At 46.4% G+C, this 18,592-nt stretch overlaps 2 protein-coding genes across 6 annotated transcripts in view; both read right to left on the bottom strand.

The window, feature by feature from the left end:
- Positions 1–5,041, bottom strand: part of TIFY8 (TIFY domain protein 8) — a 30,194-nt gene extending 25,153 nt beyond the window's left edge. For all 3 annotated transcript variants that reach the window (XR_005508379.3, XM_039119052.3, XM_039119051.3), the window contains exons 1-4: positions 4,423–5,041; positions 1,641–1,852; positions 1,098–1,543; positions 874–961 (exon numbers count right to left, since the gene is read on the bottom strand). Coding sequence is in view for 2 of the 3 variants with exons in the window: in XM_039119052.3 (XP_038974980.2) it covers positions 874–961; positions 1,098–1,543; positions 1,641–1,852; positions 4,423–4,630 (954 nt within the window). In the remaining variant the exon portion in view is untranslated. The remainder of the gene's footprint in view (positions 1–873; positions 962–1,097; positions 1,544–1,640; positions 1,853–4,422) is intronic.
- A 2,804-nt stretch (positions 5,042–7,845) lies between these two features.
- On the bottom strand, positions 7,846–18,545 carry LOC103722717 (Pentatricopeptide repeat (PPR) superfamily protein). Of its 3 annotated transcripts, XR_016398312.1 has the most exons (4): positions 16,368–18,545; positions 8,845–8,957; positions 8,491–8,753; positions 7,847–8,334 (listed from the first exon to the last, which is right to left on the bottom strand). XR_016398312.1 is itself a non-coding variant. In XM_008813376.6 (1 exon), the coding sequence occupies exon 1, from the start codon at positions 18,362–18,364 to the stop codon at positions 16,586–16,588; it is 1,779 nt and encodes a 592-aa protein (XP_008811598.3). In that variant the 5' UTR covers positions 18,365–18,545; the 3' UTR covers positions 16,084–16,585. The 3 variants fall into 3 exon arrangements, 1 of the variants encoding a protein (XP_008811598.3); XR_015973708.2 differs by having other exon boundaries at positions 7,846–8,334; positions 8,491–8,957; XM_008813376.6 differs by lacking the exons at positions 7,847–8,334; positions 8,491–8,753; positions 8,845–8,957 and having other exon boundaries at positions 16,084–18,545.
- Between the last annotated feature and the right edge of the window lie 47 nt (positions 18,546–18,592).

The raw sequence follows: 18,592 nt of genomic DNA, 5'->3' as shown, positions 1-18,592 counted from the left end.
TCCAAAAAAATCAAATTATCTAGTTGTACCGGTTCTGGTTCGGTACCGAACCGTACTGACCGCTAACTAGTACGGGTCCCGCTACTGGTTCGGCAGTCCTTGCTCTGAAAGCTGTCTAAGCATATATAAATTCTTCGATAAATGGTCAACTTATGTAATCACTCTACAACATCAATTTGCAAATCCATGTACCTTAAAGGTCAAACCTTGGGAGTGGGTCGCTGACGTGAATGGATCTTATAATGATTATTTCTGTTAAAGAAATTGGATCTTTCCATTATATTTCTTTTATGTATGAAGAGAACAAAGAGAATAACAATTATCACTTCATCGTCTCTGGATTCTCAATTCTGTTGATGTATACATAACTACATCCAGGATTAGAGCAGAGTTACAGGAGCACTGCTCGGTGCTACTGAAAGTTGGTTATGGTATGTGTAGAAACAGTCCGTATATAAGTTTGAAAGTTGATCCTTGTGAGATCTTTGGAAGGAGTGGGGCTATGGGATTTAGATAATCTAGGACAAAGGAGCAATTTTACAATGCTAGATTTCGCACGCATGATGATGGATAAAAAGTGATATGTGAAAATTATCAATTTAAGATAAAAAAAGGCAGCTCAGTGCACGTGGCTCTTGCTATAGGGTCTAGGGTGGGTATAGGCAACCTTAACCCCGCATGCGAAGAGGCCGTTTCCATGCCCATGATGACCAGGTTATGATGGAGCAACCTTAGTATTGTGTTGATACTCACCCTCCAATTCAAGATGTAAGACCACGATTATTTACCGCATGTTTTGCTAAAGTTTAACCAAATCCAAAATTTCTCATACTGCAAAATATTAAAAATGAACAGAAAGACTATTGAGCTCACCTTAATCGGATGGACATCGTCAAAGACGTGTGCTTGGCCAGCATAGAATATGGTCATTTGCCGACTAGCAGATACGGTGCTTTGACATCTGCAAAACACATAAAAGTTTGGATGGCATTGATATCTTCACAGTCAAATCTGGCAGATGAAAACATTGGATGACATTGATTTCTTCAAAGTATCTTAGATATGCAATGTTAAATACCAAGCAAATGATGATTTACCTGGGTATGGTACAAGATTCTGGTTCTATGGCTTGGGGAACCTTGGGTCTATTGCCACCAGGCAGTGCCCCAGTTGAGTTTCTCTCACCAGCTCCACTACCGGGATTAATGATATTCACAATTCCAGAATCTTTAATGCCTGTTCTAGAACCTTCATCTGCCACAGTCTGAGATATGATTGTGGCACCAGCACTAGCATCCTTATATGCAGACGATGATGAAACCTTGTCTATGTTTGTTCCACCCTGGGCAAAGCGTAAAGGGAAATGCACCATCTGCCCAGGATTTGGAGGCATAGATCGTTCCCACTTGGGAATTAGTGAATCAGGTCTACTTCTAAGTGGAGGATGTAATATAAGAGAAGTTGGCCTTGGTGGTTGCATTGAAATCATCATTTCATCATGTGATCTTCCAAGCCCTTCACTTCCCACCTCTTTTCCGGACATCTAAATTTCAAGTGAATAATTTTATGAGGGGGAAAAAAGCAAGCATTAAACAGGAAGAAGAGATTAAAATGAAAATCAAATTTTAAGACAACAGTACAGGAGTATGGGCTTGTGGTGCCTTCATCAGACGTGAGCTTTCAAGGGAAACTGAGCCCACAGGAAGCATCCTATTTCTTACAAAACCCATGTAGGCTGAATCTGAATTGCTCCTCTTTCTTCCTGATGATGTGTTACATATCTCAAGCCCTGACATAGCATTCTTCCTACCATGAAAGTGAAAATCCTCAGAATTGTTCCCTCCCTTCCTCTCTGCCAAAAATTAAAAAAAAGAAAAGAAATGAACTCCTGTCCACGAAATTACATGGACTCTATCAAATGCTTATATATCAAGATATAATCGGAGACAATAAGAAATTGAATTACCAAAATCATTCTGCATAACTATGTGATTGAATTGTAAATCCAAGGGATCACCCTAAAGAAGTGAAGGGCTACAGACATAATCAGCTATGAGAAGGAAGGCAATCATAACCATAAACAACACCCTCTATCCAAACCATATGGTGTCAACATGGTAACAGCTCAGATAAACAAAACATTCATTTAAATGCAGTAGAATCACTCAAAAAAAAATGTAAGCAGATAAGCAAATGGATACTCCAAAAGGAAAGCAAGAAATGGAAAATCAGGGAAAGGGGTGGTGCGGTTTGTTTTGGTTACAGAGAACTAAAAGTCAGAGTTGTTATGCCCATGAGAAAACAATTTTCTTAACATAAAACTACTTGCTGCTAGCAGTTTAGGAATACAATTGACTGTTTGGAGAATAGGACAGAAAATACCATTCCATAAATACCAAGCTCATCTTCATCTTCGGTTTCCAAGCAATGCTGGAGTTGGTTGAAGCAGAGAGAATGGTGAAGAGAGTTTCAAGAAGAAAAAACATGTACGAGTAAAAAATAATCAATTTATAATAATTTGAAAAAAGGCCATATATGATTGGTGGTGGCAGCAATTATTGCTAGTAGAGAATCAACAGAGAGTGAAAACAGTTGGCAGAACCAAAAAGGTATGAAAAAAATAAAAGGAGCAAAGAAAAGAATACCTGATTAGAAAGGTTAATAACCCACCAAGCTCCACAAATAACTTTTCAATTTAATTAAGAAAAATCTACAAACAGAAAACCTTAGAAGTGCAAGATATTAAGGAACCTCAGTGAGAAACAAGCAAGAGATGGATAAAACTCAAAACTATGCAAAACATAACCTGCATTTACATACATCCATGACAGGTTTGAAAAAAAAAATAAAACTATACAAGCAAAGAGACAAAAGAAACCTTACCAGATTCTTTTTAAACATCCTTTCAGTAAACAAACCTAGAGGTGTGTCAGATATATGTATAAAATACGTGGACAAACAAGAAAAGAGCAGGACACAGATAAAGAGAGCTTTATGAAAAATGGGCAGCCAATTATGTTATGCATATGCTAGGAACAAAGGAAAATGTCTAGGGAAAAGGAATTCTAAGTGCACAAGGCCTGAACTTTTGTCAATGAGGAGTTCCAACAAGACCTTTTCATATTCTAATTCAATAATCAAAATCGCATCCCCAAAACCGCTAACTTTAAACAAAGAATGGCCATAGCTACGGCCTGAATGTTGAAACAAAGCAGAACTGACCTTGCATCTAAATAACAAGGCACCATTTTTCCTGTATTTAAGGTTCATCATTTCCTTTCCTTACCCACCAACGTAAAATGGTAAAATTGGGGTCAAAGGGTTTTAATAAAATTAATCACGCATCTCTTCAAGATTGACTCACCAGTTATCATTCTAACTATATCTAACTTACCGAAGGAAATACCTCATATTTGTTGAGAAATTTGCTCAAACAAGCCACATTGAGCAAAGTTCTAGACTCTTGCCACAATGCAGCACTTCCAAATTGCCAGGGTCAAAGGATTTAAGTTACCACAAGCTTAGAACTCTGAATCAGCACCATTTGTGAATACATCAATACTAAAATGTACGATATCAACAAACATTTTGATTAAGAAAGTATAACACTACAGAAGAGAAACACACGAAAGCTCAAAAACCTTAGACAAGTAAGAGACTATAACCATATATTGGTTTTCAATAACGAAAAAAGAAAAACTTTAAGTTATTGCAGTGGGTGTAATTCAGCAGTTAAAAAATATCTAGAGCTGTGCTCTAAGTTTCATTACCAAATATTTGCCAACATAAGTCACATATAATTAACTGGAAACCTACCCGAAAAAGGGAAAAAACCAATACCACCATACACAAAAGTTAAATATTGCAAATTGGAGTAACAAAATTCAAATGATTGAATCAATGGGAAGAAATAAAAATATAGTTAGAAATAAAACAGATATTGCATAAAACTCAGTAAAAAGGCGTCGCCAAAAATCAATTGGGGGAGAAAAAATCAGAATAGCACACCAAAAATTAATGAAAACAGCAAAGATGATTCTCTTTCTGCAACACCCCCCCCCCCCCCCCAAAAAAAAAAAAAAAAAAACACACACACACACACACACCCCCAAAAAAAAAAAAACTTGATTTAAAAGAAAAAAAGATTTTTAAAAAAAAACGAACGAGTTTTGATAGAAGAAGTGAATCCTCACAAAAGCACAAGAAACCACAGGATGAACAAAACTCAAAACAGAAGCCAAAATCCCAAGAATCCAAAGGATATTCAAGAAACAATACAAATCCACCCAAAAGGAACGAATCTTGATAGGAGAAACCAGCACCAACAAAAGCAACAATAAACCACAAGCAGCCTAAAGCCCAAAATCCAAAGAAAAAGAAAACCAGCACCAAGAATACAGATAAGATCCAAGACAAACTTACCGGAACCGAGATCGGAACTCCCCGAGACAAGTCCATGCCCGACCGACGAGACTTCCACCGACGCCTCCGGCGCCGCCTCCGCGGCTGGCATCTTTTCCCCAGACCGCGCCCACGCAGCAGCAGACGGGGCGGATTCCCCGCAGTTCATGCCCAAGAAGTCGTGAAAGGTGCGCTTCTTCTCATCCCCTCCCATCATCGCAACCACCATTATCCTTCCTCTTTTCCCCTCCTTTAAAGCCCCCCCACTTCCTCAGGAGGAAAAGCACCGCCTCCTCCTCCTCATGCCATTGTCACCGAGCCCGAAGCAGAGCACGAATTCCCACAAAGATAAAGCAAGCGACGGAGCGAGAGAGAGAGAGAGAAAGAGAGCGAGGGGGGAGGGGTTTGTTTCAGAGAGTCGAAGGCATTAAAGAGAGTAAAAGGTGGGATCTTTGGTTCTCCTTTTCCTTCTTTTCTTTTTCTTTTGGAAAATGCTTTGTGTACCGTGAGCGTTCCCTTAAGCGTTTCTCTTTGTTGTTCTACGGGTTGCTCTGGCTTGCAGTTGTTTTCGAAGCAGAGCAAAAGGAAAAAGAAAACCGAGCACGAGGGTGAATGGGGGCGTTCAAGCGGTAAAGGTGCAGGTTTTATATGTGGGCTCCGGGTTGGTGTTGCGGCTCAGCTACGAGCCTACGATGTGAATCTTATATACTGCTTATTTTATATTGGCTCTCCTTCCCATTCGGGAAGCGGTGTGTAATTAATGAGTTTTATGGGGCGACAGCGACCGTTAGATGGGTGTAATAATACACCATGTGTGTTACGATTTGTCAGAACATCCATCAAGGTCAATATTCCCTTCCATCCTCAAGAGTCATCAGCTCCAAGTTGAAACAACTCCTGATTTGGCCAAGGCGAACATTTTTAGAGCCAATAGTTATCAAAGACTACTTTTTCTCTTTTTCTCCTCCACATGCAGAGTACAAGGAGAAAGAATGAACACGTTGTTCTTCCGAGGAGTTCCTACGGCATTTGGAGGCTTCAATTCGAAAGTCTGGATGGAAGAAGAGGGGGGCTCGTGATACCTACCTGGCCCATCATTGCTAGCTGAAAAGGAATACACGAGTTTTCAACGGCGATAGCCTCCATCCGAGGATGGCAGCAGACCGAGCTTTACGGCATGCGGTGGAGATCACCGGCACCATTGAGGTTTCACCTACTAAGTTGGACAGGGACATCTGGGGCACCCATTCTGCTCTTGCAGCGTCCAGAACAATATTGGTATCTTGGGTGCCTCCACCCCTGGCTATCTCAAGGTGAAATTCGATGGAAGCGTAGCAGAGGATGGGAGCTGCGGAGGTGTGTGATTTGTCATCAAGAATCATGACATCAGACTTGTGGCGGCAGGTAGGTAGAAGATTTTTGACTCGTCGGTAGTAACCGCTGAGCTTCGGATGGCCTGGGAGGGTGTGTCCTATGCGAGGCGGGTACTAGTTGGAGGTCGCATCCTCCTCGAGGGAGACTCGACCATGATAATTGAGTGGATCCGGGGATGGAGGTGCTCAGTCGAGGACCAGCCGCTGCTCCACGATATTCGCAGAGTACTGGAGGAGACTGACTCCTACCAGGCCACGCACGTATATCGGGAGGCGAACGGTGCTGCAGACTGGGTTGCTTTCTTCGCGGCTCATCACTCTGGAGATTTTTTTCTGGCTAGACCATGGGGCTGTCTATGCCTTTGCGCAGTATTTTGTTTTTTTGATTTTGTTGGCTATTTTCACACTTGCCAGATGTGAACCGCCGATTTACCAAAATAAAAAATACGTAGTTCTACAAAATAAAATATTTAAAATGATGAGCCGTATAAGATGTCGCGTTCGCAATAGTGTTCGCCTCTCCATAGGCAAGTGTAGTCTGGTGTGTTTTTTTTTTTTTTTTTTTTGGGTGAAAAGGAGATGAGGCAAGTAAAAAAAAGAAAGAAAAAAATGAAAAAAAAAGAGAGGATGCGGGAGTGTGTAAATGAAACCTGTACGGATCTTGATGATGATCGAGCGTTCGAATAATATTGGTTTCATCTCAATCGAACCACCAACTGGGCCTCAATTACTTCACGATCCCAACTTTTCCATCCGAGAGTAGTGCTCGGAAACTCATGGCGCACATCCGTGGTAGGCCCGCTTCGGATGGCTTTGCGTCCGGAGCCACGAGAGACGGCGAATGGTGGGGACGAGCCATGCAATGCATTTGCGATCGATGGGAGACACATCACCTCGGACGCTAGAAAATGGAACGCGGTCCCTTTCAGGCGTGTTCGATTTTAAAATGGCAAACAGATCGAGCACTCGCTCTTTCGGATGACAAACTTTCTTACCTCTCGTCATGTCTTCTTGTGACCTGAATCTTCTGTTAACCGATGCAAATGATTTGGGCCTGGTGTAAAACTATCATTCATGGTTACCAAGAATTCCTTCCCCTTACAGTGGTTGCTGTCAAGCTCCAATACTCATCACCAGCTATGCTTTCCTTTTAGGTTTAAATCATCTACTCATGGAGGCTTTGAAAAAACAAACCCTGCAATTTTTTGGCCCACCTGAGAACCTGAAATCAAACCTGCACTCGAGGGCCTCGCCATGGAGTTGTTGCTAGCCCAGCAAAATCATTACCATCCATCAGCTCTGTCCCTTCGACAAGACAATAAGATGGGCATGATTAGAGCATCTCGTGTGATCGCCCTGTGCTGCATCCGGATTCATTCAGCACCTTCCTTGGTCCTGCAACTCGCAGTAATTAACAATAATTGTACATGAAGTCGAGGCTTAACCCAACTCGCGGACGCTGCTGAGAATTTGTTGAAGTAATTCCATTAGTGGAATTGTAGGAGATGCTTTTAATGCCATAGATCCCATTAGGTGTTAGTGACGACCCGTGCGGACGGGTGTTTAGCCCCACATCGGTTATTCATTTCGTAGATCTTGGATAATTATACAGAATCAAGAAACCTAAATAATAGCTAGCCATTTTGAGTGAGATCCTGAGTTGTTACAAATAGTATCATAGCAAACCCGACCCATAATCTATATGGACTAGAGGACACTGCAGTACGGATCCTTTGGGGTCGACTACGGGCCGATCGTGGTAGTTATGATTAAATTTGAAAGAGTTTGAATCCTTAACCTAACGAGAATGTCAGGGCTTAAACGGAAGAGTATGTGAGGACCTATACAGGCATGTTTAGTCCCATATCGGTTATTGAGTACTTATATAAGATCAAGAAATCTAAATAATACCTTCGGACTAGCCATTTTGAATGAGATCCTAGATTGTTACATGGGCTTCAAAAACTCCTTTAGTATTCGACATAGCCTTGTTAGAGGAGATTATGATGCATTGAAAGCTTAAAGAGGGAAAAAAGATTAAAATGTATGTCGAGCGAGAATTATTATAAAAAAAAAAAAAGCTTTCACCACAGCCTCGAGGATTAGATTTCGAAAATATACGAAGAAGATGGATTTGTGCTGATGCACTTGAAAGATCATGCAAGAGGTTTGCATGTTTTCTATAGCATGCATAATTATGATGGGATAAGCAGTGTGATATCATAAGCTATCAGCCTATCATCTAACCAATGCCAATTCCCACTACTGAGAAAACAGAGATTCCACAGAGTATAGCAGACGCCAGCAAGAGAACAGATGCCACAGCCAAAGTGATCTCAAAACGACATACGGTCAGCGACCCTTTCTATATCAGTGCAAACTTGAAATGAATCAACTTCCCCCAAATTTCCAAGGGGGCATGATTCTCACCCAAGAACACTACAAAGAAGACAGCTCTTCAACATGGAGAATATTCTCAATGATGGCTCTTGAGAGAAGCGACAAGGTTACGAAAGCGGAGGCCCCCCAATGAAAGAAGGCGATGGCTGATATGACGTCCCTAGAACACATTTAACAATAATTACAACAATGCAGTGACAAAAAGCAGAAGATACCTCAGTAAAAGATGGAGAAGAGCATGCCACAAATTATTGATGAAATCAAATAGCAATTAAACATTGAGGCTTATGTAGGATTGTCCCTTGCCATCAGCTACCTGGTTAGAGTAATGCATGAGCAAACGATTCGACTTCACTCCCACTTGGTAATATTCTTAATGTCTTCGATGATCCTTGCAAACTATCTCGCTTTTGCACATTGTCGACATGATTTCACAGCAGGACCTTTGTGCTTTTAGAGACGCTTTTGTGCGACTGGCTTGGCAAAAATATGCCTGCAGAACGGGCAAAACCGGCCGAATAGGTGCACAAAGCTGACAAAAATTGGTGGGCCTCATCATCAAGGTAGTGGCTTGCAATGCTGTTCATCTAGGTGGGAGAAAATTGACAGAAACACCAAAAGAATCTGAACAAGTTGTGCAAGAAAAAATTGACGAGGAATCATGGCATACCCGACCGCATGCGTAGTCTGGAAACTGAAGACTAGGAGAAGCAGTAATATCAACCTGAGAAGCAGTATATCAACCTTCTAATGATCTGCTGCATTTCTACCGCAGCCAAATTCCTGCATCCAAATGGAGTTTAATGCGGTCCAGCGACCATTTCAAGGTTGTGCCAGAAACCACTTGTAACTCTGAATCAACAGAATCTACCGTATGATTTAGTTCCATCATATGTTGAATTTCTTATCACTGGCTTTTGCATACTAGGATAGCAGCTCCAGGAAACAAATATTAGAGTTAGATGATTATAGTCCACATAGAGAATGTCCAGCTAAGAGAGAATTAGAGCACTACAAAATATGGAAGAGAAACCAGTTGTTCAGGAAGGATTTAAATCACACTTTTTTTTTCTGATCGAGAAAATTTGCACGTAATGTGGTTTCATTCTTAATTGCCTCGTCATATGGGAACACCAGAATTTAACAGCAGAGAATTTGAGAAGAAGGAAGATTCAAGGCCCACAATGCTGTCCTCTTTTGCTGTTCGGAAAACGAAACCACAGATCATCTGTTCATATCATGCACATACACCGCAACAATTTGGCAAAGGATAACACAGAAGCTTCACATCCCCCAACCCCCCAGTCTCCATAAAAAACATGTGGAATGATTGGCAAAGCAAGCTTCCCATCAAGGTTAACAAGCAAACTTGGGATAGCTTAGCCTCAACCGTCTGCTGGACCCTATGGAAAGAGAGAAACAGGAGACTGTTTCGCTTCAAAGCTCTCCCTGGGAATATTATCTACCAACATGCAGTCTTCCTCCTGGACAACTGGAATTCATGCTACAAGGGGAAAGCCAAACAAGGATTGGTAGAAATAATCTCACAGCTAAAAACAGAAGGCTAACAAAGTGGGTAACAGTTTCTTAAACAGAAGAAGGCTTTGTTTCAGAAAGAGAAGTTTTACAGCTCTTCTGACTAAGTATTCCATCTTAAAAGTCGTCAGCCATCGGGTTGGTTCGGGGCTACTGAAAGCCCCAGCCAAGCCAAACCATCTTGTAAATAATCCATGTAATATACTGTACATTACTTAATAATTTTCAGGTGGTCAAGCCTCCAGTTTTTCAGGTGGCCAAACCTCCCATTTCTATTATTAAAAGAAAAACTTTTTTTTGGAGGGAGGAAACATGAAATCTTCATTCATTGAAAACTAATTTGAAGAGCAAGGGTCAGATTTAAGGCCCTCTCCCATGCTTCCTCCAAAAAAAAAGAAAAGAAAAAAAAACTGAGTCCAAGAGACCGAGAGAGCATGACCAAAGTAACTCCTGCAGCTCGCCAGTTCCATCAGTGGTACCTTTGAGGAAGCAGGGAGGAGTTACCTTCTAGGAATTATCCTGACAAATATTTCTGAGTTGGATTGGAACTTGGCTGCATAATACTTGCAGACAAACAAACTGACAGAAAGAAAATTGCTAAACAAATGGTAAAGATTATTGATTAAAACAGAAGAAGGATTAGAAAGGAGAGTACTAAATCCGGGAACTCTAAAAAGAGAACAGAGGCAATCCCTAGCAAGAGAACACCTGGTAAAAGCAGATTTAATATGGTTATCATAGTAAAATTTTCATTGATCATGTCAAGCAGGCGTTGTGGCTCAATGACTTTGCTAGAGCAGGATATGGCGCTAACAAGAGCCTCCACCTAGCAGCAATGAAAATAAAGATAACCTTTAAGACTGTGACAGCAGCAGTGATTCCCTAATCTCTAACACTGCAACAGTATATATCAGTATCGCCATGATCTTTTTGCAGCAATGTAGAGTTGAAAACGTTAAACGAATACAGACTTCACTAATGCTGATTAATTATAAACTTCTCATTTATCTTTCATATGGCATTTCACCATGCCTGTAAAACCGCCCTTCACCTTGCCAAGTCCACCACATTATTCTTCATGTCCATGCCTCCTAGTCAGCTTGTCAAGAATGGTCATGCCTAGTATGGCAGAACATTGTGCATGACTCTTAGCATATCGTTTCAAGTTAGCTTTGTTTTATACCAGAACTGGCATTTGACATTTAAGCAAACACCTCTGAAAAAATTGTGACCCTTCTTTCAAACCAAGTTGTATCCAGGGATGATCATCATTCCAAATCATGAATCATATAGCAACTAGCAATAGGAATTGACCCCAAAATTACTTTTTACCATTACCACAAAGAGGATTATAAGACCAGGATGCATGGCATCAACAGCTGATGCATTTCTGATGCCTTTGAACAGGCGAACACAGTTTATTTGATGAAATATAAAGTACATACCGCCATCATTATTGAACACTCAGAATCCGGTCCTGTTACGGGGGGTTCCCTGAATTTAGTCCCACATCGGCTAATCAGCGGAAAGGTCTGTGCCTTAAATGGGGGGCTCAATAACCTCTTCTCACCGAGGCGCCTTTTGAAGGGCAAACCCGTGAGGGGTGGAATGGGTGGTTCCACCCGGGGCGCCGTCAAAGCGCGGACCCCCGGGAGCGGTCACGATCCCCGATCCCCAAAGCGGACAATACCTCGGTGAGGACGCGGTCGCTTTCCCTGCTCGGCTGGTGTGTGGATTGTGCTGGTGACGGGGTGCAAATCCCGCATCAGATGGCGCTAGAAGGAGGGCCCGAGTTGCGGCCATGAAACTAAGGAGCAGAGGAGTCTTTAACGCCTCTCAGCATCATGCTCCAAGCCCCGGGCGCTCAGTCCAGAATCCACCACCAAGACCTCCGGCAGATCAAGCTCCACAAGTCCAACCCGAGCACTTCGACGCGCTAGTGCAGCAAGTCCAAGCGCTAGCCATTGCAGCCCAAAGCCTGCAACAAGTGGAGGCTCCTCCTGTGCCGCCTCCACGGGTTCATGTTAAGCAGAGGAAGAAACTTTCTCCCGAGCCATCTCGAATCAGGCATGGCTCCCGCTACAACGACGTACGTGGGGGCAACTAGTGAGAAGTAGTAGCCCAAGTCTCACATCAACGAGTTGGAGGGAAAGAGAAATAAAAGCTGAGGTCTGGAGAAGGAGAGTTATGTACTCCCTCCTCATGGGTGTAAGTCCTTACGACGGCGCTCGTGACGTTGCTCTCCTTCAGAGCGTCGCCATCACCGAAGCCCCGGCCGTGCACAGAGGGCTGCCGAGCTCATGCAGGCCGAGCCGAGCTCAGAAGGCAGAGCTCGTCATCCACATGCTGCAGCCACGACCTGCAGCAGTCTCATCCAGGCCGAGCTCATGCAGGCCGAGCCGAGCTCAGAAGGCCGAGCTCGTCATCCACATGCTGCAGCCACGACCTGCAGCAGTCTCATCCAGGCCGAGCTCATGCAGGCCGAGCTCATAAGCCCGAGCTCAGAAGCCCGAGCGCAGAACACCCCTCCCAGAAAATCGAGCCAAAGAAGGCCGGTGCTGAGCCAAGTCCTGAGGGACTTCGAAGCTCGAGAGCCATCAAAATATCTCCAAAAGGTACAGGATGCCACTTTGGCTTCAAATAATTTCAATATTTCATCTATTTTCAGGTCGGAGAATCCAAAAAACGACCTACGGGTATCCCTATCTCCAACGTCGCCCCGCTCCGAATAAGGGCGCACGATCGCCAACGGAATCCATCTCCTGTATGTATCTCCAATGATGCCCCGACTAAGTTCGGGATGCCCCGAGTGTCGACAGTGCGTGCCCAGACCCCTCGACACTTCGGGAAGACGGGGTAGTACCTTCGCGGCCCTCCGTGGCGCTCAACACCAACAACGGGGTAGTACCTTCGCGGCCCCCCGTAGCGCCTCCTCGACTCAGGTCGAGATGCCTCGAGTGTCGACAGTGCGTGCTCAGACCCCTCGACACTTCGGAAAGATGGGGTAGTACCTTCGCGGCCCTCCGTGGCGCTCAACACCAACAACGGGGTAGTACCTTCGCGGCCCCCCGTAGCGCCTCCTCGACTAAGGTCGAGATGCCCCGAGTGTCGACAGTGCGTGCCCAGACCCCTCGACACTTCGGGAAGACGGGGTAGTACCTTCGCGGCCCTCCGTGGCGCTCAACACCAACAACGGGGTAGTACCTTCGCGGCCCCCCGTAGCGCCTCCTCGACTAAGGTCGAGATGCCCCGAGTGTCGACAGTGCGTGCCCAGACCCCTCGACACTTCGGAAAGACGGGGTAGTACCTTCGCGGCCCTCCGTGGCGCTCAACACCAACAACGGGGTAGTACCTTCGCGGCCCCCCGTAGCGCCTCCTCGACTAAGGTCGAGATGCCCCGACGAGTCGACAGTGAGCCCGAGCTCCCTCGACCTCGGGATGACGGGGTAGTACCTTCGCGGCCCCCCAAAACGTTCGTGATTGACAACAAAGCACCCCCAAAATGTTCGTGGATAACAACAAAACAACGCCCACACAGATCTCCAATGGCAACTATTTCTCCTATTGTGCCGGCGTCCCTAGAAAGCGGACCCCGAACAAAAGAGCATCCACAAAAGTTAGTCGAGGAGCAAAGCTGCCGACCTCGGCGTGAGACGCTCGACTCCGACAGTAAAAAAAGGGGCTCATGGCCTGAATTTTTACCTTGTCAGCTGGGAGAAGTGCGACGCGGAAGATCTGTCGCGTCGTCTCGACGTTCTCGAGAGCTGAGTCGACCACAAGCCAAAGAAGGCTGCTGAGTCGACCTGAAGCACTTGACTCCAACTGCATGAGAGGTACACCCTACTTGGCACGCACATCTCCATATACATTTGGCTATATTACAGGATGATCGACGACTGGACTACTTCCTTCGTCCGAGCCAAAAAGCAGCTCGAACTCGGAAGTCGGGGGGTAGTGTTGGGGGAAAAAATAGACCACCCCACACGTACAATTAAAGCACCCAAATCTGACAACAAGCCTGAGCTCATCATGCAGGCCGAGCTCATCATGCAGGCCGAGCTCAGAAAGCCGAGCCGAGCTCATGCAAGCCGAGCTCAGAAGGCTGCCGAGCTCATCCATGCTGCCGAGCTCCGCAGGCCGAAACTAGAAAGCTGCCGAGCTCAGAAGGCCGAGCACAGAAGGCCGAGCACAGAAGGCTGCCGAGCTCAGAAGGCCGAGCACAGAAGGCCGAGCTGACCTCAGAAGGCCGACCTCGTCGTCTATATGCTGCGGCCATGCCCTGCAGCAGCCTTACCGCACCATGCTTTACTTGCCGGCCACGCCACGACATATCAATCAGGGACCATACCCTGCTACGACTGCGAACACCTCACCATTCCCAAGAATATACTACACTGCACGCCACAAGCAAGCTCTTGCTGCACGCAACCTCCTCCCATGATGGGAACGGGCCATCCACGGCAACTCATTACTTCACACGCCCACGTCCAATCGTGACGGTAACCCATTAATTCGCCCAGTCACATCACAGGTAACCCTGCCACTCTCCGTATAAAAGGGGAGCTTCTCCCTCTAAGGGAAGGGGCTTCTTCCTCCCAAGGGAATTTTTCGGACTTCACATACAGTCCCTCTCTCTTCTCCAAAATTAAGCCCCCCTCTGACTTAGGCATCGGAGGGCCGGCGCCGGAAGAGCCCGGCCACCGGCTTTTTGCAGGCCCCCCACGGAGGACGCCGCTCGCCAACGGATCGCCGTCCGCCAGTGTTCGCCGGAGCTCCTCCTCCTCCTTTTGAAGGGCAAACCCGTGAGGAGTGGAATGGGTGGTTCCACCCGGGGCGCCGTCAAAGCGCGGACCCCCGGGAGCGGTCACGATCCCCGATCCCCAAAGCGGACAATACCTCGGTGAGGACGCGGTCGCTTTCCCTGCTCGGCTGGTGTGTGGGCTGTGCTGGTGACGGGGTGCAAATCCCGCATCAGATGGCGCTAGAAGGAGGGCCTGGCCCTCCGCCTATCCAGCAAGGAGCCGACCCGGGCACAGGACCTTCCCGCTGGGGGGGCTGTGTTACGGGGGGTTCCCTGAATTTAGTCCCACATCGGCTAATCAGCGGAAAGGTCTATGCCTTAAATGGGGGGCTCAATAACCTCTTCTCACCGAGGCGCCTTTTGAAGGGCAAACCCGTGAGGGGTGGAATGGGTGGTTCCACCCGGGGCGCCGTCAAAGCGCGGACCCCCGGGAGCGGTCACGATCCTCGATCCCCAAAGCGGACAATACCTCGGTGAGGACGCGGTCGCTTTCCCTGCTCGGCTGGTGTGTGGGTTGTGCTGGTGACGGGGTGCAAATCCCGCATCAGATGGCGCTAGAAGGAGGGCCTGGCCCTCCGCCTATCCAGCAAGGAGCCGACCCGGGCACAGGACCTTCCCGCTGGGGGGGCTGTGTTACGGGGGGTTCCCTGAATTTAGTCCCACATCGGCTAATCAGCGGAAAGGTCTGTGCCTTAAATGGGGGGCTCAATAACCTCTTCTCACCGAAGCGCCTTTTGAAGGGCAAACCCGTGAGGGGTGGAATGGGTGGTTCCACCCGGGGCGCCGTCAAAGCGCGGACCCCCGGGAGCGGTCACGATCTCCGATCCCCAAAGCGGACAATACCTCGGTAAGGACGCGGTCGCTTTCCCTGCTCGGCTGGTGTGTGGGCTGTGCTGGTGACGGGGTACAAATCCCGCATCAGGTCCGATACAACATTTCCTATTTAAGGTTGATAGAAGTATGTCTTCTAACATTTTTATATTTTCCATTACGATGTAGGATATTAGCTATCAATTATGCTGCATAATTAGTTTAAGAACGTTCTTAAGCATCAGCACTTATAGTAACGAAGAATTATCTTTCAGATTGTTGTCCTCTGAAGAGAAGTTTACATTCTTTCTGCCAAATGGAATCAAGATTCACCAACAATCTTCATTCTCTGAACATGTGGGCTGGATATAGATATATACTGACAATTTTTTAAGGTAATAAATTCACAGTTTACACCCTCAATTTTTTATTTTCAGGCTTTGCCGTATCCACCACTTCACACTAGTATGAGAATTTGAGCTCCCTATGTCTACCTGTGCGTTAATTGCTAATAAAAGTGGAAAATGTTAAGTGAAATACTATTTTCTGAACAGTTGTTTGCAGGCATGCATATTCTACCGATCCACTTTTTTTGCATGCCAATCATGTCATCCACAAGATGTCACCATCCAGTGTACAGTAGACAGAAGAGGAACAGGAGCACCATACATGACTAGAAAGATATGAGAATCAAGAGATCTCACAAGGAGGTGCAATCATGAGAAAATAGTAGAAAATGATTGGTGGAATTGAAAGCTGCTGTTTAAAAGAATCAAAACACACCGCAACATCGCTATATTATTTGAAAAGTTCTTGTTTCAAATTCAAATCCCAAAGGCTGATGAAACGAATCAATGCTATGACACCAAGGTTAATTTCTTGGAGCAGAAATGCTATCCTGTTAGACGTATGCAATTTTACAGCATAATGAACATTGATGATAACATCATACATTAAGAAATATACTTCATAATATAACAAGTATTGATAAGGAATTACTGATGGTCAGGACTTTGAGCTTGAACGATATAAGCACTTGCACTCACCTCACTTGATTCCTCAAAAGTGGGAGTACTGAACTGGCTGACTATCCAGGAATAGCGGAAAGAACTCAAGAAGAACACTAGCATGATTTGTTTGTTGCACCTTGAAACTAATAAAACTACTATGAAGATAATATGGTTCCAGTCTCAGCTAGCCTCGGAGCTTCAGACTTTCAGCCCAATCTTATTACAAAAATTCCTCAATCAACCCATCAAATATACTACCCACTCTTTACTGCATATACTCTTCTTCTAATATCTCTTATCAGCCTATTTGCACTTTCCACGGCACTCTCCGTCGAACTCCTCAGCTTACTTAATTCCTTGGAATCTTTACATGTCTTCAATGTATCAGACATCAGCTGGGCCTTTTTCATTATAGACTTCCTCAAGTCCAAAGTCTCACCCCGCTCCTTTTCCCTGTAAGTTCCTGGAAGCTTAGTAGAATGCCGGAGAGAATCCATCAGCCTTGATATTTTTCTCTCCATTTCAAGCATCCCCAACCTCTTCAGTTCTTTGGCAAGAATCTGATATGTTATGTATTGCGGCACAACCCCCCTCTTAATCATGCTCTCAAATTCATCACAAGCTTCCTCATATTTGCGCATCCGACAGAGCATATGCACCAGCATAGTGCTGGTCGCCAAGTCTGAATCAAAACCATTCCTGTTCATCTCTCCGATCAGCTGAACAGCTAAATCTAACTTCTCCTTCTCACACAGCATTTTAATCAAAAGCTGGTATGTGAGACGATCTAGGACATACCCGGATTGAATCATCTTATTGTAAAGATTCATACCCTCCTCAATCTTTCCAACTTTGGCGAAAAAACTGAAGAAATAATTGTATGTGGTCGGGGTTGGAAGAACTCCCCTGCCGATCATCGTCTTGAGAATCTTGCTAGCACCAACAAGATCGCCATTCTTGCAGAAACCCTTCACCAGTGAATTATAAGTGGATATGTTGGGAGAAACACCATAAAGGGGAAATCTTTCGAGCATAGCGAGGGCGTCCTTGAACCTACCGGCCTCGGAGAGGGCGTCTACAATCGGATTGCAGGTGAGGGTATTCGGATCGATCTGGGCAGCCCTCATTTCTTCCAGCAAGGCGTTAGCTTGATCTGGCCGACGCATCCGACAAAGCCCCTCGATGAGGGTCCCATAGGTGACGACGGTGGGGCGTACGCCCTCCCGCCGCATCTCGTCCCACACCTTCTCGGCCTTCCGGAGCCGCCGAGTCCGGAACCACCCATGGAGCAGAATGTTGTAGACCCGGACGGAGGGAGCCCACCCGGGCGGCTCCGCCTCCCTCCTCCGCCCGAGGAGCTCCGACGCTGCCCTCGTGTGGCCCTCCTTGCAGAGGGCGTCGATGAGGAGCTCAAAGGCGTCGCTTTTATCCCCCTCCGAGGCCGACACCGCTTCCGGTTGGCGGCGAAGGTAGTCGAATGTGCGGATGGCGGCGGTAGGCATGCCGGCACGGGCGTAGCGGCGGAAGAGAGCGGTGAAGGCGGGGAGGGGAGCGGGGGCGGCGTCGAGGAGGAGGGACCAGGCGGAGTCGAAGGCGCGAGAGCGGGCGAGGAGGTCGACGAGAGCGACAAGGTGGGGGCGGGCCCAGCGGGAGAGGGCGAGGAGGGAGGTGGGAGAGAGGTCGGAGAGAGGGAGGGACTGGAGCAGGGGAGGGCTGGGGACGACGCTAGAGCGGAGGAGGGCCGAGTCAAGGGCGTCGGGGGCGGTGGCGAGGAGGATGTGGGAGATGGTGGCGGAGTCTTCGGAGGCGGCGCTGGAGTCGGTAGCCGGCGCTGGGGATGGCTGTGGTGCCTCACCGGAGTCGGTTAGGACGGGTGGGCTGGGCGGCGGCGGCGAGGGCCACCGCATGAGGGGGTTTCCGGGGACGGAGAGCCATGAGTCGGCGGAGGAGTGCAGGAGATTGGAGGAGATTCTTCCAATCGTGGCGACGGAGGTGATGAAGGCTCGGTTTGGTAACATCTCGGCCTCAGTCATGATTCGAGACTTCCGAGTTATACAGGGAGTTGAATATAATATTTACATTCCAAATAGGGTGGGCGTAACATAGTTCCGGCAAGTGGCCTGCAGGTACTAGTTCAAACTTCAAATTACCACACGAGAGAGGTTAGAGCTCCATGAACACTTTAATGTAAGATTTACATCTCATAGAATTCTATAAGAACTTGACAGCATGCGAAGGGCAGTTGTGTTGAAATTCCATTT

The sequence above is a fragment of the Phoenix dactylifera genome, chromosome 1, assembly GCF_051530095.1.
Source record: "Phoenix dactylifera cultivar Ajwa chromosome 1, Ajwa_hap1_PhDact_Kaust_v1.1, whole genome shotgun sequence".
In the NCBI taxonomy this organism is placed as follows: domain Eukaryota; kingdom Viridiplantae; phylum Streptophyta; class Magnoliopsida; order Arecales; family Arecaceae; genus Phoenix; species Phoenix dactylifera.
This window is presented reverse-complemented; position numbering and strand designations above follow the sequence as displayed.

Excerpts from the sequence above, each read along its gene's own strand:
- LOC103722717 (XM_008813376.6), bottom strand. The coding sequence starts at position 18,364 with ATGACTGAGGCCGAGATGTTACCAAACCGAGCCTTCATCACCTCCGTC.